General features: G+C 43.5%; 1 protein-coding gene across 2 annotated transcripts in view; it reads right to left on the bottom strand.

Moving 5' to 3' along the window:
* The window catches only part of REL (REL proto-oncogene, NF-kB subunit), a 31424-nt gene extending 7569 nt beyond the window's left edge, over nucleotides 1-23855 (bottom strand). For both annotated transcript variants that reach the window (XM_088525973.1, XM_088525974.1), the window contains exons 1-4: nucleotides 23774-23855; nucleotides 19115-19257; nucleotides 15980-16128; nucleotides 11142-11233 (exon numbers count right to left, since the gene is read on the bottom strand). In XM_088525973.1, coding sequence (XP_088382099.1) covers nucleotides 11142-11233; nucleotides 15980-16128; nucleotides 19115-19257; nucleotides 23774-23780 — 391 coding nt within the window. In that variant the 5' untranslated portion in view covers nucleotides 23781-23855. The remainder of the gene's footprint in view (nucleotides 1-11141; nucleotides 11234-15979; nucleotides 16129-19114; nucleotides 19258-23773) is intronic.
* Nucleotides 23856-24268: the final 413 nt, after the last annotated feature.

Here is a 24268-nt window from a genome sequence, read left to right as displayed (position 1 = left end):
ACACAACAAATGGAACTTTAATGTCTTCCCTTCATAAAACAAGGCTAAACCTGAAGCAAAAAAGTAAAAAGCTTTCCTTCTACCCGGGCATCCGTCTCTGCACTGCTGTGTTTCACAGACCCTGCTCTTCGGCGCAGCCGTCTTGGCCACGTGCCAGGGCCCGGCCTGCCCGGGCCGCGGCAGAGGCCGAAGGGCTCAGCACGAGCAGGGGCACCGACCACGGCCACCGCTGCCCGTGCGCAGCGACACGCGGCTGCTCCCGCTGCCGGCCCTCTGCAGAGCCGCTGCTCCCAGCCAGACAGCTCAGCCCAAAATGAGGGTTCCCAGCGCTCTGAGGCTGCAATTCCTCAGCGCTAAGGGATCTCTACCACAGCCTCGCGCGTGGACTGGGCTTTTTGACTCACTCCAGGTCAGATTCTCAGGCTCTCACCCTGCTATTTGAGTTGAGTCGTTCCTCGAGTGCTCTTTGCTCACCGGCTTCCTCACCTTGCCTTCCAGACCAGTGTCATGTATCTACACATTTAAAAGCCATTCTCTGGATACACATTTCTCTTTCATTTGTGTCATAATAAAGTTCACAAAACAAATGTCACTGCCCAACAGAAACCTCTCAGTACAAAGAAATCTGCGGGTCTAGCTGAAGATCTTCAGCAACAGCAGGAAACTTCTGCTACATTACCACTATTTTCCTTTAGAAGCTGAGAAGGAAAAATGACCAGAAGGAAGTTCCTGGGGTGAGAATGAAGCCAAAACAATACAAACAACCCGCCCTTCCTGTCAAGATCTTTGTCACTTCTGTGCTTTTGAAAGTAGTGATTAGTAGCATCATTTACTTATGTAACACAACAGGCAAACCCTTTCCGAAAAGGATATTTAGTTATATACTCTTCCCAGTGTAAAATGCAGTAATGCTAAATCCAAGAGCAGCATTTCATTTTTTTTCACCTTCCTCTCATTTTCATTTCAACACATTGGGCCTAGGATATTATTACTAAACATTTCATGTACTCTTAGCATAACAGGTGATTCTGGGAAACGTGGCAGTATATGAACTTGGTAGCACTTTCCTTTACGCTCTGACATTAAGCTATTATGTTGACACCCAGCGACAGCAAATGAAAGACTGATTTTATTTACATTCAAGTACCGATAATTAAATCATTTAAAGAGGTTCCCTTTTCAATGTGGCAGTTCAGCTCAGCAGTTATATACAGGTCTGCAGACAACAGATCACAAACTCCCCTCCTGCCCTTTCACAGATCCCCTGCAAGAACAGAGCATTAAATGTGCCTGAGATAAAAGGCCTGGGGGTCCTGCCCTGCTGATGAGGTTGCGTTCTGACCTTTCGTGCTTATCGCTGGGCTACCTGCACCCTGCATGGGCAGGATCCCTCATGCCCACTCGACCCATTTCTTCCTTTCACCTTTTGATGGTGTGAAGTACTAACTGCACTCAATTCACAATACTTTCCACTGGCATTTTCAGTCTTTCTGATGTTCTTAATATGGCAGTTTCTCCTGATCTCTGCTGTAAAAGGAAAGCCAATCACTTGCAATTTTACAAGCCCGTGGTCAGCAAAACCAAGTACTGAATATTGTAACTTTTATATGTTGGACCCCAGCTAACGGGTGCAGAGGCAGAACCGCCACAAGGACTCTGCTTGTGTGAAATTTGGGGGCTGTATTACCAGATATGCAAAGTTTTATTCAATGCACCTCACCAGCTGGCCTTGGTGACTTCATAAAATTGGATCAAAACAGCTTTTCTCACCAGTGTCACTGTGTTTTAAGCGGCTTGCTCCCTCAGCCCAAACTGACACTGCAGAGCCTGGGAGAGGAGTCACAAGGAGGCATCAGTACCTGAGAGACATGAGGGGCACTGGACCGGCTCTCACTGGATGCAGGAGCACCCTTCGTGAAAATATAAATTGAAATCCAGACTGTTATAATCCAACTCCAGAGCAGCTCCTGCTGTCGGGAATGCTGCAGACATGGCAGAGCCCTTGAGGCCATTCCTACATCCGTGTTCTGGTGGCCGCTGTGATGATCCACTGGCTCTCAAAGAAGCCAAGCAAGGATGCAGTAGATTAAGGCTAAGCTTGGGAACATTTCTAGGCTTGGACAGGAATTCAAGAGGAGGTCTCTGAACCTCAGCACTTCTCAGCAAGAAATGGCTCTACAGCCTAAGTCAGCTTTGACAGTCGCCACTGCTTCTTGATACAATCCGAACTGGAAAAAAAAAGTATTCTCTAGATTAAGTCTTGCAGAATGAATAACCAGAAGTGTAATGCTATTTTACTCCCAGCAGTTCAAGTGATTCTTATCTGTGCTCCAGCATCTTAGCTAGTAAGCAACTGACTCCCAAGGACATTTAGACTTGTATCAGTGTGTTGGTAGCCTTTGGTGATAATTTGGATTCAACCAGAAAGCCCACCAGCCAAATTTCAAACCCCCTAAAAATGAAACCAAATATGGAAATTCAGTACCTTTGCCTAATTCAACTCACTGTAGATAGAAACCAAGCACAAAATCTGGATCTGGCTTTTGATTCTGAAACAAAGTGAGAATTTTGTGGTTGTGGAATCAAGTGCATCTCTCAAAAATTAAAGCATCAGTCCTGGACTGTGGTTCCCAGAGATACAGTAGCCTGTACCTCAGAATTAAACCCTGACAAACAGCTGTATAAACACAAAAATACATTAGATATCGGTAAAATAAGTAAGCATGTTAATCTTAGCATCCAAATTACACAGTTTTATATACTATCAACTTTTACAGCTTCCCTATAAGTGTGCTTGTTCCACTCAATCTTGGAACGATACAGTGGGTCAGCAACTGCGAAACACAGAATCATTGTATACAGCTCATTGTACTGCTGCAGAAAACACTGCTGCTAATTTGCATGCTCTTGTAAATGATTTAGTATATTAAAGAAATTGGCAGCTTGAAAGAGGAAGTGCTCAGTCAAGACTGATTCCTCTTGGGCTATTTTTAACCAGATGAGAAGAACATAACAGAGCAGAAAAGGAGAACATGACAGCTGCAACTCCATCTTGCAATGACTTGTTTAAAAATATACAGAAGCTAAACCTCATTCTTGAATAGCAAATCTTTCATCCATTTCAAACCATATCCCACTCACACCTAAAAGACAATCATCCAAATAAAATAAAACAATGTTATTTTTAATGAATGTCTAATTCTGCTCTCTCTGAAGTCAATCTGAGACTAACCGCTGACCTGAATGGATGCTGGCTCACACCTAGAGGATATTAAAAACAAACAAAAATGAGGCAGACATAAACACACTGACTAATGCTTGGAAGATGTCCATACACAGGCTGGTGGTGTCGTTCAGCATTATTTCACCAACTTCCACATAGAAGGACAACAAAAAGCACCAAACCTAACAAACTTAATGTGACTAAAGTTTTAAAAAAAGATGTTGAAGATTTTGGGAAGAGAAAGGACTGGAGAAGAACAACCCACACAGCACTTGCAGTGTGAAGCTCAGAGGAGCCGCTCCACTGCAGTGTGTGACATTACACATGTGAAGGAAGGATTGCACAAGGGCCTACACACAACACATTAATAAAAGGAAAAAGTACTACGCTCTTGGCAAGGGTTCAGCTTCCTCTTTTTGCTTCTTGCTATGTGGCACCACACCTTATTGTCTTCACACAAATCCCACTAAAAGAGCTGGAATCCAACCGGTAATCTATGTAAACCTTGCAACAAAGTTCCTATGATGTCCCTGGCTAATAAAAAATGAGCCCTCATTCGGCAGGAATTCATTCTCTGCAGTTCTCTCTGCAAACAGGAGTATGTTAAGGAATGTTTGTAAGTAGGGGTCTTTTGCTAGGTGAGAGAGAACAACTTTCGAAACTAACCTTTAACAACTCAAAAGCACAGAAAATACTATTTAAAGGAATTAAAGCTCTCGAAGTAAATATGGGGGCAGTTCCAAGCAAACACCAAACAAACAAAAAAACCACAAAAAGCTCTCCCCTCCCCCAAAAACAACAAAAAAAACCAAATTCACCTGAAACTATGACAACAAAAAATAACAACAAAAATACACAACTAGAGCAATCATAAAGGAAAAAATAACCATCTCACCAAGATTCTAGCAATGGATTTTTTTAAATGTTATGCTAAAGTGTTAAAAAATTGGACTTGAGAAGTATTTGCTGTTGAACCAGAATGGGGCTACATTAACTAGTAAATTCTATCTTAATAAAACTACTTTCAACTCTTCTAAAAAACACTAACTCCTCAGCTTAAAAAAATAACTTCCATTGAGAGACTTCCCTACCTGCATGGGGAGAGCCCAATGCAGCCCCAAGGAGGCTACCTCAAGCTACCTCCTTGATGCCTCCCCAAGCTGAGCTGCCTCATCTGAGCAGCCATTCAAACTGGCACCGGGTTTTGGTTTGGGTTGTTCCTGTCTCAGACATCACTGAAATCCAAATATGCCCAATGGGCTTCCTACAGAATAAGAGATCTCGGAGACTTTCCTGTACTTGCTCCTGTGAAAACTGGATGCTTTTTGGAGTCAACTCACCAAAAGCAATTCCTCACTCTGGCACAAAATTAGAGGTGCATCAGGCCTCCTGTTTGTTAGTGTTCACTGCTATTTAATTTCTTAAAATTATTTAACAATAGCCTTAGCACCTAGAGAGAATCATAAAATCTCATTTAGGTACTGATATTGTCGGGGGATTAAAGGTTTTGATGTTTACTCATAAGACAACTTAGAAGGAAAGTGAAGTTTGATTCTGAGCAAGGAGGAGCACTGCAGAAGGGTTTGTTCTTTGAGTGATACCACAACACCCGATTAAGCAGCAGATCCTTCACGTCTCCCCCTCCACGCCAGCCTCTGGGGCGCTGATGTCACAGACCTCTGCAGTGGGCGTAGCTGCAGCCTGGGCAGCATCTAAACTTACCTCGCACGGAAACTTCCAGCGAGAGCGCTGCGGCATGGCCTGCGCCGAGGGCTGTGCTGAGGGCGCCTGGGTCCCCCACGGAGGGACCTCCTGTGACCCACGTGCCTCCAGCGGGGGCGGAGGGGGCGTCCAAGCCACCCGCAGCTCCAGTGCTGAGGAGATGGCCTCCCATAGACAGAAATGACACTTCCCTGTGGTCATCACCTCAGCCCCCGTAGCCAGAGTGAGCTTAACCCTGCCGATATCAGAGGGGTTGCTCTGCATGGTAGCAGCACTTTCCTCCTAATAAACTCATGCCTGGGAATTCATGCACCCATGAAGAAAAGCTTCAGTCAGTTCTGCAGAAAACAATGCTTCGTATGTGCCTATACACAACACATGCAGTTAACAATACCCAGTAATGCCAAAAGGCAAAAGAGGCAGGTTTAGATTAGCGCAGATGGCTGCAAGATGCAGATGCTACCCTATGGTCAGCACATCTCCATACACACAGCCAGGGAAGTGGCATCTTCTGCTTTACAGAAGAAATATGCCCAGAGAGGACAACGACCTGGCCTAATACAAAAACCAAGCGAAGAACTGGAAGTAGAAAATAGAGATTTTGAAATTTAGTCTTTGCTTTGTCTAGACAATGTTACCCATGTTCTCTTCCTGCTTTAGATCCAATCAAAAAAAAAGAGTTGAAATTGGAACCAAATTCATCCACCAGCCCCCGTACATTTCTAAGATTTAGCTTATCTGTTTCTGTTAAGAGCATTAAAAAAAAAGTCAAAATTTTCTGTTTCTGCATAGTGATTTTCTTTTTCAGTTTTAAACAGTTGAAAAGGGGCTGTCCTTTAGATTAATATACAAATTTCTGCACAAACAGCAAAAAGCATGCACATGAGGAATAAAAGAACCAAGGGACTTCCAAAGGTAAAAGCTAGAGTACTGTTATGAGGAGGACACTCAGCTTTCCTCAACTGGGATTGCCCTTCGAAAGTCGACTGCTCGCGCTTAGCTTGAGCGTGACGAGGCTGACACATTTAATGTAAGGACAGTAAGTTTCAAGTTTCTTTAAACACCTGGAGGACTCTTGATGCTTTTCACTTTCAGCCTTTCCAAACTCTTCTTTCTATTGAGACTAATGTGCCGATTCGCAGATAAGTCAGTGACCCAGTAAAGGCCCCTGCGCAGCCCGTGGCAAGCATGGCCGGCGTGGGCGAGTGGCGTCACAGGAGAGGGTCTTGCGAGCACCGCGGTGCAGGGGCCGCGCGGGAGGCTGCGGAGGAGACGCTGGGTGACTACGTGCATGGGCAGGAAGCTGCTGTGAGTGGCGCGGGGCCGAGCCCCAGAGGATGACGAGGCGGAGGCGGGCAGGAGTGTCGTGGAGACGGTGACGAGCGCAGCGCCAACGTGGGGTCAGCTGCCCGGGGGCGGAAAGGGGAAACGGAACAACCGAAAGGCTGAGGAGGCGAAGGGAGCTGCGCGAGCAATGGGTACACGGAAGAACCTAAAAATGAATTAGGTGCTTGCTAGCCAGAGCAACTACAAGAAAACAGGAGCCTTAGGTGGCTTGCCAGGCTCTAGGGAAAGCCTATTCCTACCCTCTCCATCAGTTGCCTCGAATTCACTCTCTGTGTTTCTCACTCAAGACCAAGTCAAATAGGGTTTTCATGTTGTCATTTACTTGGCTAGAAATGCTTTATTCCTCCACAGGACTCTGCTATGTACAGTTTTCCCCTAAATTTACAGGGCATGTTCAGGGTTTTCCCTCATTGATAATTAACTCAAGTTATTATTAATTCAGTCATTGCTTCTATGTCAAGTCACACCCATCCACAAAAGCTCTTCGCTCAAGACTGGTTTTTCTTTTAATTTGGGCTGGCAGTACATCAGACAACACAGGGGAAGTAAAGGATATGGCACAACTCAACAACAGCTAAAGAAAACAAACACCCTAGAAAGCAGGCACAGACCAGCTCCATTGGAGAGGCACCTCTGCTCCTTCGATGCTGCTCTAGCCATCCCTCCTCAAGCCATGGAGCCTAAGCTGCACGTGAGGCTGCCGCACTGCAAGGTGTGGCGCTCACTCACCTCATTGCCTTGGTGGGCTCAGGGATGAGACAAGTTTTCCCACCTTGCTGAGAGAGATTTCTAGAATTATTCAGGGAATTTCTAGTGAAAAGCCTTTTGGATGTACTTTCATGAGGACTTCAACACGGAAAGCTCCAGTTGGACACACAGTATGATCACAAATACCTTGTCATTCAGGAGGTCTAACGTAAGTATCAACTGCTTCAAGAACACAGATAAGAGCACAAAAGAACACTATCTTAAACAATATCATCTTTCCTGAGCAAGTCCCTAGTGCTGCCAGCCACGACCCTTACTTGGTGTGTCCATACAGCACCCAGCTGGTCGTTACAAGGGTGGGGTGATGGATTACCAGAGAACCATGGAGCATGACAGCCCCTTTACCCATGGAAGACTGGAAAGCAACTTTGCAACCCCACATCTGCCTATTGCTTCCGTCTGACCTTACTGACATGACAATTAACAAATCTGTTGACAGGCTGGAGATGTTTGTATCTGTCAACAGGGTCTATATTCAACTTCTGCCCCAAATAGGGACTCAGGAAAGGGATTGTTTGCTCCTGTCCTTTTCTCTTCCAGTGATAGAAAAAGAAAACATGAACAGTTGGAGTACTAGCTTTCTCCCTCATGAAAATTCAACTGTTCATTAAAGCATCTTCTACCCAGCTGAAAAATATTAGCAATACTTCAGAACTTGATGTTCATATGAGATATGAGTAACTCTAACTTGTGACCAGCGTGGAGGATACACCTAATTCTATGAGAAAATGGACAGAAACTCTAAATCCATACATAAAATGCAAATCAAGCAGCCAAGATTACAGTGCCTACTGCTAGTGAAACTCTTTTGATCAACTGAATACACATAATCTAATCCTGTTTTATTAGGCCCTGGCGTGGGACTGTGCTGGGAGTCGCTCTCAGGGCGGCTCTGCTTTGCGCAGACATGTGAACAAGCGCCCCAAGGCAAACGCGCAGGCGAGCGATGAGAATTGGTCCCTTCACCACAGCTTCTGCCTAGAGAAGGGTGCCAGGGCAGGGCCGCACGACAGTCTCCCCTGCTGCAGGAGGGGAGCCCAGGACCTGACCAGATGCTACCAGGCACAGCCTGTAATTGCCCTACAGCGATTAGTGAATCTGCAGCTACATGCCAACCGCGCTAAGAATGTCAAATATTTTTAGGTAAGCACAGCCTTGCTCTCTCATACTCAGTAGCACCACAAACAGAACTAACCAGGTCGCTAAAGGTTCTTGTGAGAAATAAGCTGGAAAAAATGATTGTGTTGTATTCTTTTGCTGCACAACAGCAGGAAGAGGAAGTGGCGACTCTGTTTTTATTCATGGAGTAAAGGGAAGAAAGCCAAGAAGGCTGAACAGGGGAGTGCCTCTCATGTCTGAAATCAAGGTGGGACTGACTGAATCAAGGTAAAATGAGCACGGCACTAAATTCAAAGCTGTTAAGTTGTGTTAAAGCACTGAAAACCCACGTAAAAATACAGATTCTATTGTTCGTATATATTATCAGAACCAGGATAACTATTTAGATGGACCATCGGCCTGACTCTGAACCACTATTCTAAAATTAGGAATGCAAGACAAATGTACCTGGCTGTATTACATTTTTTTTAATTACTTATGGCAAGTAAGCAGATCAACTTACTTGAAAAAATACAGCTAGAACCCTCTCCTCGCAATCTCCCCCACTAAAGCTGTCAAAGTTTTTTTAACCATCAGGGGAAAAATTAAAATAAACCCATTTGTTTGGTCTGACTTTACCAGAATTTGCTTTGCCAAATCAGTGTGAGACATTTAGGCCCAAATATATTCAGCTGCAACTAACTGACCACCCTCTGAATATTAAAATTATTTCATGTCACTGTTCTACAGATTAAGAACTTTGGAAAAAGTCTAATTTCCCATGATACTTAATAGTATCCATGATACTTAGCATTGCATGCTACCGTGAGGCTACAGCAGAGTGACTTTTCATAGAAACAAATCAACAGCTGTTAGCCCATGAAGACAAATAACAGTGAGCTGCTATGACAGAATGAGCTCTAGGATTTATCAGTGACACCAGACCAAATATTTTAGTTAAATTAACCAAATTGTCGGTGCAATGTTTTTTCCAGAAAAGAAGATCCAAGACATCTAAGACATCTTTCATTCTGGGAAAAAAAAAAGTTAAATATGTATCTTGTTATCAGGAGGAAAATCAAGAGTGCATATTTTCAATCAGGTCAGAAACCCAGCTCTCAGCATTCCAATGAATGCCTCGTCTGAATTTAGCAGGATATATATTTACATATATATATAGATACATATATCCATATATTTATAAGGTATAAAATAAAATATTTGAAAAGTCTCCAACCTCTGGCAACCCTTAATCAAACGTGCAACTGCATTCACAATAACATTTCAAATGTTATTAGAGCTTGAAATCAAGTAAGTACAGAAGTTTCCATAATTTCCAATCTACATTTTTTTTTAACTTCTACAATTAAGAAAGATTATTAAAAAGAAAATCAATATCAAAGCAATATAATCTTGAAGTAACAGTATGAATCACTGGAAGTCTAAATGACTTTTATTTTGTATTACATAGTCAAGAATTGTTGTCTCATAGGTTTTATAAATATTTCAACTTTCTTGATTTGTAGAAGTTCAAGGTGTCAGTCAAGAGGTTGCTTGTTTAGCAACTGTTTTGCTGTATGCATTATCTTCAACATAAAAAATAGAAGGTTTTTTTCCCTAAGAGATACATATTTTAGTTTTGAAACTCCTTAATGTAGAGTAATTAGAATAAAAAACCAAAATTCTTCCTGTAGCTACAAGATTAATGACACAAACAAGGAGATAATGGAATATGGGGAAGTTGGAACGCGCAAGTTAAATTATTTCATTTTCTAACCCACTTTACATAGCGTGACCATGAAGATGACTCCACTTGTGCACAGTGGATTCTGATGTCAAATGTACCCTTCTCTACAGGATGACCAGAAGCAAGAACAACAGCATCTACTAAAAGCAGAAATTGCTTAAATACAATTCTTTTCCAGATAGCAATTGGAAAACAAACATAACTGGAAAGAAGCACCTGGAAGTGTATTAATATTACATTTACTAAGCAGAGCTGCTTTTCTACATCAGTTCACTTCTTGCCACACTAGCATATGACAACAAGCCTGCCAGTAAAGTGGTGAAAGAGCTACAAAGAGTTAGTATTTATGCTTATGCTTTCCATCTAAATCCCCCTAGTTGTGCCCAAGTGCAGAAAACATTGGTCCTGTTCCAGTCAGACCTGCTCCTTGCTATGGATTCCCCACCTTTCCTGTGCATCGAGTTTAGTCACCCGTTGGAGCAGCTTGCTGCGTCCACTTGCTGTAGAGCCATAGGATCTCTAGAGCTGTGGCAACAGAAGCAGTGGAAACATGCGGCCAGGGTGGAGGGAAGAGCAAGACCACTCTTTCTGAGAGCAGCCCTGTGAAACTGCAGCTCCTGGGCTAGGTCCCTATGGGGACAGCTCTACAGCAGCAAAGCTTGCCTGAGAAAAATACTGCTGGGGACTTCCTGATGGCCTGTGCCAGCTCCCGTGCTGTAAAAATCCATCAAGGAACAGCTTCAGGATGGCTGTCAATAGGCTCAGCTCCATGAGGGCCTGAGGGACATGAGCACCAGCATCAGGCCAAAAGAAGGACCAGGACTATGGCAAGCTAGATGTGTATTGCTTTAAATTGCTATGGAAGCACACTAACCACACTAGGGAACGTCATTCCTGAGATACCTGGAAAAGTTCCCAGGGAAGGGCTCTCCTGCTAGCTCATCACCTCCATTATATGTATGATGGCCTTGCCCATGCTGTCTGGCCCACACCACACAGCTCACTCACTTTGCTACCAAAGGCAGAGAAGGGAAAAAAAAATAGTGAGTAGATTTGCCATGTGATAAGGGTGAGGAAAAACTAGGAGGGACACAGAACAGGAAAGGTATTTCTCTTAGTAAATAAATAAATAAGACTATGACTCCATCACAAAAGCAAAGGCAGAAAAGGGAAAAAAAATCTCACCATCTTGCAAAGTGAACTTGCCTTTCAAAAACCCAGTAAAGCACTACTCACCATTAAAAGGATTGATCTTCTTTGAGATTCGTAAAGAAATCGATTCCTTCAGCTCTTTCTTTTTCACACACTGAATGCCCAAATTCTGAAAACTGAAGCACATACGGCAGGACGTCAGTAACTAATAAAATCCCCTGTGCAGAAAAGCTAAATTAACTATTTGCTGGTAAAAGATACTCCAGTAAGAGATGGTGTAAGAAATGAACAAACATACAATAACAACAAGAAGGGGAAAATCCTTATTTTAAGAAGGGTGTAAAAGATCTAAAAAGCAGGAACGTCACTTTTCTAAAATGAGAGCAGAAACAGAACTGAGTCATACTGAAATAAAATGCTAGAGAGGAATACACATTTCCATATAAAAATTGTTACCTCTGTAGTAATACTACAGTGATTAAAATAAGTAAACTTAAAATATTCAGGACTGTAGTTTCAGCTAACGTGACAAATTTCTTTGGATAGTAATAAAACTGTTAAGGTGCATTAGCTAAGGATCTGCCCTACATTTTTTTTAAAGCAAGGAATGTAAATATCTAAAACACTATTTAAGAGTTTTTTTAAAACAAGTAAAAATGCTTTTGAAGTCTCCTCTCATTATGGAAAAGTTCTGCAGAGCTGCAGCCTTCCTTATTTGCATAGAAGTACAGATCACCCCAGCACAGGAGGTGGGGGCAGTCCCACGCAGGGTGACTCTTTCCCACATGGAAAAACCATGACCTCATCAAAGCTGAGTGGATGCGAAGCAGGAAGTAAAGAAATCGCTGCGTGCGATGTGACAGAAAGCTCAAAGATAGGCCCTGCCAGCAGGCTCTGCTGATCCTGCTCCAAGAGCACTGGTAGCTTCCTTTCCTTTGAAACCTCCCCAAAATATCTTTATTTTAGCTATGCCAAAAAAAAAAAAAACCCACTTGAATCCACCTGCAGACACTCTTTTCTCCTGCCACAACTCTCAAGAGCAGCCCTAAGTTTCCCCACCCTGGACTAGACCGTCCCAGTTTGTAGGAGTCCCAACAGCCACCCTGTGCGCTCCATCCGAGCGTCCCGAATTCTCCACAATCACCAACTTCCCTCACAAACCTCCCTTTGCCACAGGCCTACTGAGCTCCCTACTGACCTTTACAGGGATCTAGAAGAAGATGAAGGGCAGCAGTATGTTATAATTCAGCGCTCTGGCTTGATATCGTGCCTACTGACATGCAGTACTTGTACTGTACATCGGTGACCCATCCTAATTCCGTGTTGCCTTGTAGGTACCACCTCTCTAAGGCAGCACACACTGAGTGAGTATGCTGGCCAAAACCCAAAACTTACTCTCCTAATATAACTTGAAACATTCCTTGATGCTGCGAATAGGCCCGGTTTCACATTACATCCGCAAGCAGGGGCCCAGCCGTGCCAGGCTTCCCAGCTGCACGCTGTAAGTCATGGCACCACCCACGCCTGTACGAAGAATTAACCTTGAACAAAAGCTGCGTGTGCTGTGCAAGAACCATCAGCCACTGCTCTGCAGCTCCCAGACATGGAGGACCAAGCGCTGGCAGAGTCAAAACAGACATCTAAGCACGCTCCAAGTCCAGGATCACAAACGTTCTCTCAAGAGAGCCTCGGCACAGTGAAACTCTCGGCTTAACTATCACTAAGTAGAGGGCCGGAGCAGAGAAGAAGCTGGCGAGAAGCTGCGCAACCCTGCGGGGTTTCATATCCCCCTTAGCTGACAGGAAGCAAGCAATATAACGAGAAGAGAGAGGGAGAAGTAGGAAGAGAGGGGGGAAAAAGAGAGAAACTTAACTCTCCCCACCCCCAAGCCCTATGATATCATCTGTGTAGAGAAAGTGAACTAGGAGGTAAGAATCTCAGCGCACAGACAGGCACTTGGGTGCCAACACTCCTACTTTCGCCTTGATGCTTTAGCTGTGGCCAAGCAATGGCTGATCACGTTTAGGTAGTGGTAGGTGCATCGTTACACAACAGGCAGAACATTTCACTCAACTGAAGCTACTTGGGGAACCTTAAACAAGGCGAAGGCTCCCAGATCTGTAGCTGGTAATTCCCATTTGCCAACATATAAAAGGAATTTTTAGTCAGTTCAGGATGCTCAGCATCAGAGGCAGCCGGGGCCACTACCAAGAGGGGATATCTCCTGCTCACCGGTTTTACGTGAGGCTTTTCTTTAACATGGACTCCAAGCAGAGGATGTGAAGTCTGAGTCACCAGCCACAAAAAGGAAAATAACTTTAAACATCCAGATCCAATTATGCATCATGCAGTTCTTTCATCTTAAAGCCACCAGTGATTCGTTACAAAATGCGAGTGTACTAATGCTGGGAATATTCCTAAGAGAGTGTTTGGAGCCTCTTCCCATCAGGATCCTAGATGCTAAGCTCAGCTAAAGTCCAGTTTTGCATTATCGCCTTTGCATGAAGGGAAAGTAGCCCGGTTACCGTTTTGCAAGAAACGCATGGGCTTACAAGCCAATAGTACTGAGAAGAATTCATGGATATAGCAAAAGACCAGACGTACTTTGGGGAAATGGAGAAACATCACAATGTTGAAGAACAGAATTTAATTATATGTATGCATATAATGCAAAAGAGATCAAAATTTGCAAATATAGAGCATCCCAACACATTTTGGCATTCCACCCTGTAGTTAACAAATTCTTGCACAAGAATGCCAGGAGGAAAACTTCTTATCAGTGCCTACCTGCACCAGGCAAGTGTAACATGTAACCAGAAAAGGGGTTAAGAATGAGGCTTTTTTCCCTCAGATCAGAAACCACAGAGAAGACAGCAGGAAGTGGGATGGGCCAGAGCTGCAGACATCCTTTGACCTTGGGTGGGGAAGCCTAGTTTGAGAAGACAAAGGGGAAGCTGGGGAATGGATGGTCAGAGGGAGCCAACAGGTTCCTTAATAGTTTCAAGATATCCACAGCTGCTTTTTAGATGATGCAAGATGTATTCTCAGAGGGCAATGAGGGTAAGTTAAAAAACAACCAAAATAGATGATAGTGCCTAAAGCATGAGCTCCACCTTTCTAGAGATTTATTACAGAACACATGTGGGGGGCCGAATTAAGAGGAAATATATTTTCTAATCCCTTGTATACAGTATCAGTAAGCATTGGGTGAACATTGTGAACACAGCTAGAAGCAATAAATAATAAAATTGTTTGCATCTGTAACAGCAAAAGAGAGTACAGTCAACATGTGTGCTACCTGCATACATCTGCTGCACATTCATAATCAGATGAGCCCAGGCTGTGTTTAAAAAATGTCTCCACTATTAGAACTGTTTGTTTCATCATCAGACCATCATCATCAAACAGACTGTCTTTGTCTCTCTCCTTTAATAGTGCTCTACTGACTAAACCCACATAAATATGGAGTGATTCTACCAACATCAACAAAATCACATTAGACTTAAAAGCACTATGTAAGAGCTACCAATCTACACCCTGAAATATTTACCATATTTTCTTCTCAGTTTTCATCTTCTTCAGTGCAGTTACGTTTACCTCAAAGCAATAACCTACTTCCTAACCTACTAGTAACATGCTATATCGCAACAACATCTTGTCAGTTCTTGATTCCCTTCTAGGGAAACAACTGAAGTTTACATTTTTTTAGAGTTCTCTTTGTTCTTACTTTACCTCCTAGAACACTTGTGGACTTGAAAGAAGTGTCCTCATATCCAGTTGCATTTTAGGTTCTCGTAGCAACCTTCAGATTAGCACTCAGAATTAAGACCTCATACGAAGCCTGAATTTTTCTCACGGTCCCCACAAGCAGATCCTTCCCTGGCATGTCTGCCCTACAGAGTTGCACAATATACTGGTCTTGGCCACATAGTCATAGAATCACAGAACCGTTGAGGTTGGAAGGGACCTCTAGAGATCATCTAGACCAACCCTTCTATCTAATGACTTCCTCTCGAGCACTGCACCCCTAGTCCTACCAGCCCAAGATACCATGTCTGTAAGGATGACAGTCAACCCTGTACATCTGTCAATACATCAAGGGCAGGATTTTCACAGGTGAACACTGAGTTTGGATAGCTAGCTTGAAAAACCTTGAAACCTTCCTTTAATACCATGCTAAGCAAGCAACACCAAGGTATTTGAAAAAGCTGTTAAGATAATCTCTGCAAAATAAGACCTACTTCACAATGAAGAAAAGTTAAAAAGGCTGCCAGAATCTTCTAGCACAATAACCATGCATATGAATTTTATGGACTTCAGCAAAATCTACATTTTTACTCAAAAAAACACAACTAACTCAAACAAACACCCCAAATCAAGAAAACAGTCACAACCTACTAGTACATTCCTAGATTTCTCTGCCACAACCACAGTCTTTGAAAGACATAACATTCAGTCAGTACAAATGTTTTGTTTACCAGTCTCCATAAACTTAAAACACAATTCTGTGGTAGATGTGAATTTCCTCACTCTCTTATCACCATAAAGCACTAATTCTAATATTTTGTCATTCCCCACTCTATTACTGACTGGTTTTGCATATTCAGTATGTGAAAGACAGTCAAGCTCAAGAGTAAAAACTGCTACTGAACAAGACTAGAAAAGTAAACAAGTGGGAGAAAGGAAAGAAAGACAAATAATGGGGGAACAAGCAACACAGACAAAGGATGAGTGTGTGAAGTATTGAAAAGAAAGGATATACTTCAAAGAAAAAAAGCTGTCCTCTCTCTGAGATGGATTAGTAGAATTCTGCAGAGATAGCGTACTAGTTGTCCTCTTCATCTCTGGTCAGAATCTTAAACCACAAGATCAATATATCACCTGCATGATTTATCTGATTCCCAGGCAGCACTATTACTTACGACAGGACTCGTCGTTCCGGCCCAAACTCTGCTTCGTAATAACCATCTCTGCAGTCTTTGCCAACCAGATCGTGAGGATGCGGCTTGTAGGGTTCATTCTTTGTCACCAGTGTAGTCCTTATTTTGACTTTTCCAAAATAGTTAAGAATCTACAAAAATATGACAGATTTTCCAGATTTTAGATACCAGGTAAAGTCCTCACATTTAACAGAAACAGACTTTTTTCCAAAATACTGCATGGACAAAACACCACAATTATTTCACAACAATGAAAATTGTGTTACTGCATTGTAAAAGAAGAGCCGGAACCACAGCTCTGAAAATTCATAAGTTTTGCTCATTATGTTTCAGTTTAGTTAATTTTACAATAAGAAACAAGCATTTGGCAAAATATTTGAAAACTGTAAGTTTTCAAAAAGTATGCTTCATCTATTTGAACAACGAAACCAACATAGTTAACCAGCTGCTTTAATAACAGCACCAGGGGATTTGCAATGAAAAATTTCACTGGTCACTGTAAAACAAGTCAGTATTTGACATGCAGGTCACTGCATTCACTTATACTACACTTACTACACATACACACTGTGAGATTGGGAAGGAAGCCTTAAAGCCTCTACAGATTTTTTTTTCTTTCTTTGAGAATGGAGATTCATTACTTCAATATATCAGCAGGGCTCTTGATATGAATTGAATTTACCCCTATGCAAAAGGCCAGAGGTAATATGTAGGCTATAGAGGCTTCGACCTAACAGTAAAATACTCTGTAATACACTAAGACAACACACAACAGACCATATTTCATTATCATATCTTGCCTTGTAATGAAAGATGTAAAGTTTTACCCAGGTGACTGCACACAAATGCTTACTGAAGGACATGACTAGGTTCAAAGATCTTCAGGAAAACACTCTTAGAGCCTCTGGGATAATTACCTGTACACCAAGCAGTGAATGAGGATCTTAGGATAACAATGACAGTGTGACATTAGCTCCTATGAAGTCTATTCTTCCTGATTATTCACCTGAGAATTAGGAGAGGGCCACTAAATCCTCAGCCTCCTATTAGAGCTGTCACAAGCCTGATGCCACACGTCTCAAGTGCCTACTAGCCTTCCTTATGCTGAAAGCTACCAGGGAAGTCAGCAAGGGTTGTGTGGGTGAATCTAAAAACAGAAGGTGAAGAACAGGGCCTTCACCTTCGTATAAGCCACTGTTTCTTTTTACCCTTAAAATAAAACTCTCCCATGACTCTTTCAGCTTCTTCAAATGTTACATCATTCCTCTCTCATTTCACTCTCAGCCCCTTATGCTTGAAGCCTGGTCTAGCTGTTTTGATTCTCCAATTCCTCCTTGATGTTCTTCCTCTCATCTGCACCACAAAATTTAATCTCTTCCTGGCCTCTCTGTTTTCATCCTCATTGATGTTTCCATCTCTGGAAGGAACTCCCCTAGCACTAAAGCCTCTTACAGTCTCCAGGGAGGCAGGGATTCACCTAGAAATCACCTCCTATCAGTAGCAATCAGCTTTGTCACCAACAGTCACTTATATTAAAGAACAAATTATGCCAAGATTAGTCCCTATCAAGTCCCATCTTCCCTTCAGTAAGGCCAATCTTCATGTGCAGCAGAAGTCCAGGTTAAGAGGGATCACATGCTCATGCTGCCCATCAAACCTGTGTCCTGACAAGGACCTACTGCTTCAGGCCTGAGGATCTGTGGAAGTATCTGCTATTTCTAGCAGCTCACACAGTTCCTTCTTCAACTGGTGGAACTCTGAAACTGAGCTTCAACCACAGCTCTGCTAGTCAAGGGGTCACCTTCTTAACAGCTTGTTCCTTTAGTAATTCTGGCTTCAGGGCTAGACCAGCTTCCACAGCAGCCTGGTTACTTTGTGTAGTAAAAGCTCACTGTGCTGCTCAGCTCACCATTGTTAATACCCTTGTTTTCAAGGTTTGCCCTTCTCAAGGAGAAGGCTGAGGCTTTTATGTCTCAGCTGAAAACATCCCGTATCTTTTGGATTTCACCTCCTCCATATCTCTTTCTCTGCTGCAATTCCCTAGACTCCATTTTTAGTTCCATTTTTTTTTCATATTCGCACACACTACAGACATGGAGATACTCGGCTTCCATTCCTGGGGACCATAATATACTTAAAGATTGCAAATACTGGTGCCTATTTGAACCTTCCATTCTAATCTCAACTCTCAAAGATATTCCCCAGTTTTTAAGAGATAAAAGAAAAACTATTACCTTAAAACTTGAAATAGCAAACCAGAAATTCTTCTTTCTTACCCTCCCCCTCTAGGATTGCCCAGACATTCTTTTGTCCCACATATGAAAGTAACTGCTAGTCTTTCTATCATTTCCTTTACTACATCTCCAAAACCCTTCCAATCCATCTCCACTGTCCATACTTTTGCCTCTGCTTTGATCATAGCTGTCAGGACTAGCCTGAATCCTTTCATTCTGGATTTCTCAACCTATCCATAATGCAGCCACCCAGCTCTTCCTCACCTGCAGGTGCTCTGACCACATAATTACCCTTTTCAGCTCATTTTAAGTTTTCTATCCCCTTCTGTCTTCGTATACTTCATGGTAGTTTCTTTTGCAGAACCTAACCACTGAATCACACTGGCTGAAAGCCACTTTTTTACTTCACTTCTTTCTGCAGAGCTCCCTCTTTCATGCAGCTCCAGCAGTTACACTGGCCTTTTTAAATTCTGTACACAGACAACCTCCTTCAGAGTCCTCCCAAAATTCACATTACTGTTCAAACAGTTAAACCAATCTCACGCCCCATAACTAAGAAACCAGAACAAGCACACATATGGAAAAAATTAATAACAAATAGTTCTCTAGCCCTGAGTAACAGTATTTTTGAATTCTGTCTATATGGGTGCTTTGTTACTTACTTGAACATCTTTTCCTGTTCAGGTAGATTTAGCACAAAATCTTTAGTGACAGCAGTAAAAAATTCATTTCTAAATCTGTTTTAAATATATTGGATGTCAAGGAAAGACTAGCATAGCATGAAATGAGATATATCCCCTTTATTTACTTCACCAAGTCAACCACACAGCTACAGAACAATAGCAAAGTGAGCAATGCTAATTCTGGATAAAAGCAAAATTACCTGTATGGAAGGGAACGTCTTATTGTTATCTGTGCTGTGCTCTCCTGGAATGCTGCCTGCCGATCTCCCCTCGCATTTGTATCTGAAGCGCATTCCCCTTTGCCTGGGCTGCTCAAATATTTCAATGTAGGGTTGAGGGCCACCTTTAAAAAAAATACATACTTTTAATGTTAGTAGTAAAGACTGAAAAGGAGCAGAAGACAAGCTGGTTAGCTGCTACATAGAATCAGGAAAATCTAGAGTCTTTTATTGATAGTACATTTATTTTACTTGGTCTAGCTTTTCAGACAATCAGTGTGCATCACTCATGTCACATGAACAGTTCACATTTTTAATTATAATATATTGGTAAGAATGGTTCTCTCAAAGTACAGGTACTTTCAGTACTATGGTGTCTAGAGTGTCCTCTGAAAGTGAAGAGTTTCCTCAGAATTGACTGATTTAGTTCCCATTAGAGTGAAGCAGAAACTATGCAAATTATGGGAAAAAAAAAAAGAAAGAAAAAAAACTAACTACTATTTTGAAAACTAACATTGAGGGCTCAGAAAATACATGATTGCTGGTGCTGAATTCTACAGTCTGAACTGCCTGCTTCCCGCAGCAGCTTCTAGTTGCAGGATCTCCCCATACACAGCCAAGATCTTAGTAAGGACTATTGGGCAGTTGTCAAAAGAGGCTTTTCAGGAAACATGACAGACAAGAATGAGAGGCAGCAGAACTGCTTTTAATGAAAGGTTTAGAGACTTTTACTTAGCACTGGTACTTTTAAAGTGATGTTGCACTGACTGCCAATAACAAGCTATTTAGTGTATCTCCAAACAGGATAGTCAGTCAAACAGTGACAACAGGGGGATGGCATGTGAAAAACAAACAGCAGAGGGAAAGTAAATATTGTAGAAGTTGAATCATGGCGACATTAGATGATCAGAAGAGCATAGCTTATGGGAATGCCTACCCTGCTCTCTGTCATCTGCAAATGACAGCATCCTACTCAAGCAAGGCTAGCGAACACGACAAACAAACACGACAGGCAACATCCTGTGGCAGGGCTCTGAAAACAGTGCTTAGACACTGACATAACATGGAAAATAGTTCAGTATATTGAAAACGTTAAGCGGGTAAAAGCTCCCCTGCTTCCTTCTGCCGGTCGATACCTCTGTACAATGAGTTTTACTAAGAGGTGGATTCCAATCTTAACTCCCTAATAAGAGCTCTTCTGTTGCTGCACTCGCAATGACTTGAGTCCACCTGCTGACACACAGCTCCAGCTTTCACTGGGATCCGCTGGCCGCAAAAAACATCTAACCTTGCAGCAGTGCACAACCCAAAGCAACGTAAGTAACGTAAATTACATGATAAAATAATTAAGACAAGGAAAAGAAAGAATGATGCCTGAGATGTCCCCTTGGTCTTGCCTGTATGTCTGCTTTACTCAAAGACATGTATAGATAGCTATGGCAGAGCAGCAAGTAGAAGGAGCGCTCGTGCTGGAACCTCCAACACCACCCGCCTGAATGCCTTTTAAAGCGCAAACAGCATTTCAGCTTCAGCCTGGGTTTGTGCTCCCAATACTTTGTCTTTTTGGAAGATGCTTCCAACAAAGGATGGGGAGGGATGGGCAATATTAACAAAAAAGCCTACAACTGATGCAACACTGACTGCAGGGAGAGGGCAGATGCCTCAGCAACTCAAAGTGAAGCTCATGCACCAGCACAGAACTACAAAACTTGCGCACATAAGGCTTGCTTATGCTAACATATATATCATATCAGTCCAGCAGACAATGTGGAGTGACTGCTGGGTATTCGTCAGCTTCCCATTTACCATCACTTAAGTGAGCAGAGAATGTCATTTATCCATCCCTAGATAACTCAGTGTATCACAAATACAGACATGTACCTCTACATTAAAAATCTATTTTAGATGCTAGAGTGACAAAATCGGTGTAAAATGCCTACTAATCAACTTACTTCAGGGGCAAACACATGCTCGCAGTGCTACTAAACAAACCCATGATCCACCCACACACATTACGTATTTGTCAAAACTAACTTGAGCCTTGCTGTGTGAAACTGTTCTAGTACACAAGCATTTCCAGCCTTTAACTCTCTCTGCTTGGGCCAACAATCTACCTTCACGCTCTACTAACACTTGCTTAAGAGGACTTTTGTTTTCTCACCCATTAAGAGCACTGAGTACTTCAGAACTGCCTGCTCAGTAATCATTAGGGGACTGTGGTTGAAACAAATGTCATTGAAGGCAAAGCCACTGCTGAACAGCAGGTGTGCTTGTGGGAAAGCAGAGCTTGGTGACGTGGTAGCCTCCACAGATTAAATATTAAACTTCATTTTACCTTGGTTCTCACTCTCCCTATTGAATAATCACATTATCATCCCCACTTCAATTATCGTGCCTTGTGCAGAGAGGAAACGCAGCAAGATGGCTGTGTGAACTAAAGGTGCTACTGCACTCTGCGACGAAGCGGAGCCCCCTATTTCTGCAAATAAGCAATACACTTGGCAAGCAGCAGGGTTTAACTGTCTCATAATCCACACCTGCACACCCAGGTCTGCTAGTTCCCAAACGCTGCTGATGGTTTCTCTCCTTTTCAGAGCTTGTTTCATTTATCAGAGAAAGATGAACTATGTCAAAAGTGGACACTTTCACTAATTCTGCAAGAGAAATGCAAGGCTGCTTATATTACCTAATTGCCTGCATCTACTCAGACAAACCTTTGAAACGGAAGCAAAACAAAAATCTAGCTAATACCTCATTTAAGGGTTAGCTAGATGAAAATCTAGCTATCATTTTTTCATGTGCATTTGTGATTGTAACTGCTAATACACATCCCAGCAATAGAAATCTTATGCTTTTCATTGCAAAACTGTTGTCCCCACAATGCTCCAAAAATCATTTTAAAGGAAAAGTAGGATGCACAAGCAAGGATGCTTGAAAGCAGTAAGAGCACTGAGAGTTCAGCCAGGCTACACTCACCCAGGAACAAATGACTGTTATATTCTGATCTCTAGGAACAATAAAAAAGGAACAAAAGGACACAAGATGAGAAACCCGGGACAGTTTAAAGTCTAAAATGGCCTAAGCTATTAGTATTAAAAACTAAGGGATATAAATAACAGCTTCCTACTCTCTCCTACACCCCACCGCAGAGGCAGCTTCTTTGAACATATGTGCCGGAGAGTATTTAAAGACCTATGTCTTTTAATTTATTCTGGGATGTGCGTTGCGGGCAAAGGAAGAAGTACTGGCAAAGCATTCATCTTAAAATAAGGGTCTGTATTCCTGAAGTAGAATTCCTGAGGGAATGAGGACATTCAGAGGTGCAGTGAAACGGGAGGAAGACAAACTGCCACCCAGCAGAGGGACAGCTGCCTGGTGGAGTCACGTCTCCTCCGCTGCCTTGCTCTGGAGGGAGCCCGGGGCCGGCAGTGCGCTCGCACAGAGCAGCTCTGGAACCACGGGACAGCGAAGTGGGTGTGGGCTGCGAGAGCCACTGCAGCGTGACCTTTGTAGAAGACGTGAATACTTCACCCGAAAACACACGGTTTGAGGTGAGCGCACGGAGGCACGCACGGGGAAAGTGATGCCCTTCAGCTCCAGGGTGATCTGTGTGACCCCGTATCCTCCACGGCGAAAACCTTTTCTAATAAGTCATAACAGGCAATCTACGCACTTACAGCCTGAGCAAGGGCTCACGCAAAAACCACCACAGGGGAAGATCTGCTGCGGAACAGCCTGGGTCAGTCTAAAAGCAACGAGGGTGTGTACACATACACGTTTTAGAAAACAGCAAGCTACTTGGGGCTCCATAAACCGCCCCGCGTCTAGCCGAGACCAAACTGCTCGCAAACTTCCTCTTTGCTGCCGCGTGACGTTACGGACACAAACAGCAGCTACAAAAGCTGGCTGGGACCAGGAAGTTAACAACTTCCCCTGCTGAAAAATTCCTTATCGGGTTCCCACACGAAACAGAAGAAGAGAGTGCCATCTCCTGCATCAGTTTAATCATTAGAATAAGTACATAAATAATAATAAAAAAAATTAAACTATACCCTCCAGACAAATCTATTTATTTTATTTTTTATACTAAGCGCTAACATTTACATATGTCTATCCGAATGGAAAGCATATACTCAAGTAACAGACAGCAGAACACACGCACCTAAAATGGGAGGCTTCCCTAAAAGCGCCGCTGTAATTAATTGCCGTCAGGCATAATACCGAAACAGATTTTCTTTAATCCTCCCCCCACCCAGAAAAAAAAAAAAAACTAAAACTAAAAAAAAAACCCAGGAAGTTACTTTAAAAAAAAAAAAGAAAGAAAGAAAGAAAGAAAGGTTGAATTTAGACCGAAGAACCAAGTCTCTGCTTTTCAGACGCAACTGCTCGGCGCAGGATCCCTAACCTACTTTCCCCTGCGCGCAGGAGCGAGCGGAGCGCCCAGAAGCCTCCGGCCTGTCCCGGCCCGCCCCGTACCCGAGACCCGTATTTAACCCACCTCCCCCTCCTCCCCGCAGCGCCGCAACGGGGCCTCCCAGGCCCGGGCGACCCTGCAGAGCAGCCGCGGTGGCGCGGCGCGGGGCGCGCGCTGCCCGCCCGGAACGGCCCGGCCCGGAACGGCCCGGCCCGGCCCGCACTCACCGGCCATGCTGACAGCTCCGCGCGCCGCTCGGCCCGACTGCGCGGCGGCGCCGCCCGCGCTGCGCCGGCACCTCGGCGGGACGGAGCGAGGGCGGGCGCGGCGCCGCCTCCGCCCCGCGCTGACGCGCGGCCGCCTCCGGCGGGGGGATTTCCCGGCCCCCGAGCCCCCGCCCCGCCGCCGGAGCTGCTGGTGCTTACAAGTTACGTTACTCCCTTCCCCAAAGCACACTGGCTTTATTCGAATTGGGAATCGCAGGATTTCAGCTGTACGTGCTCTCAGGGCGGGTTTTGCAAAAAGAAAGCTGTGAACCGCCGCTGATTGAAAACCGGGTCCTGCAGATGACCCTAGGAAAACCATATCGGTATCATGACCATATATTACTTAAGCAGCAGGGGGTTTGTTTGCCCCATGTCAACTTTAAAACTTTAAAACAAAATGGGGGAAGCCCACAGATCCTCAGCAGGATGATTGACATTTCTCTACCGTGGGCTCTG

Source organism: Tinamus guttatus, unplaced genomic scaffold (assembly GCF_059628265.1).
Source record: "Tinamus guttatus ecotype Peru unplaced genomic scaffold, ASM5962826v1 Tinamus_guttatus_pri_ptg000241l, whole genome shotgun sequence".
In the NCBI taxonomy this organism is placed as follows: Eukaryota; Metazoa; Chordata; class Aves; order Tinamiformes; family Tinamidae; genus Tinamus; species Tinamus guttatus.
This window is presented reverse-complemented; position numbering and strand designations above follow the sequence as displayed.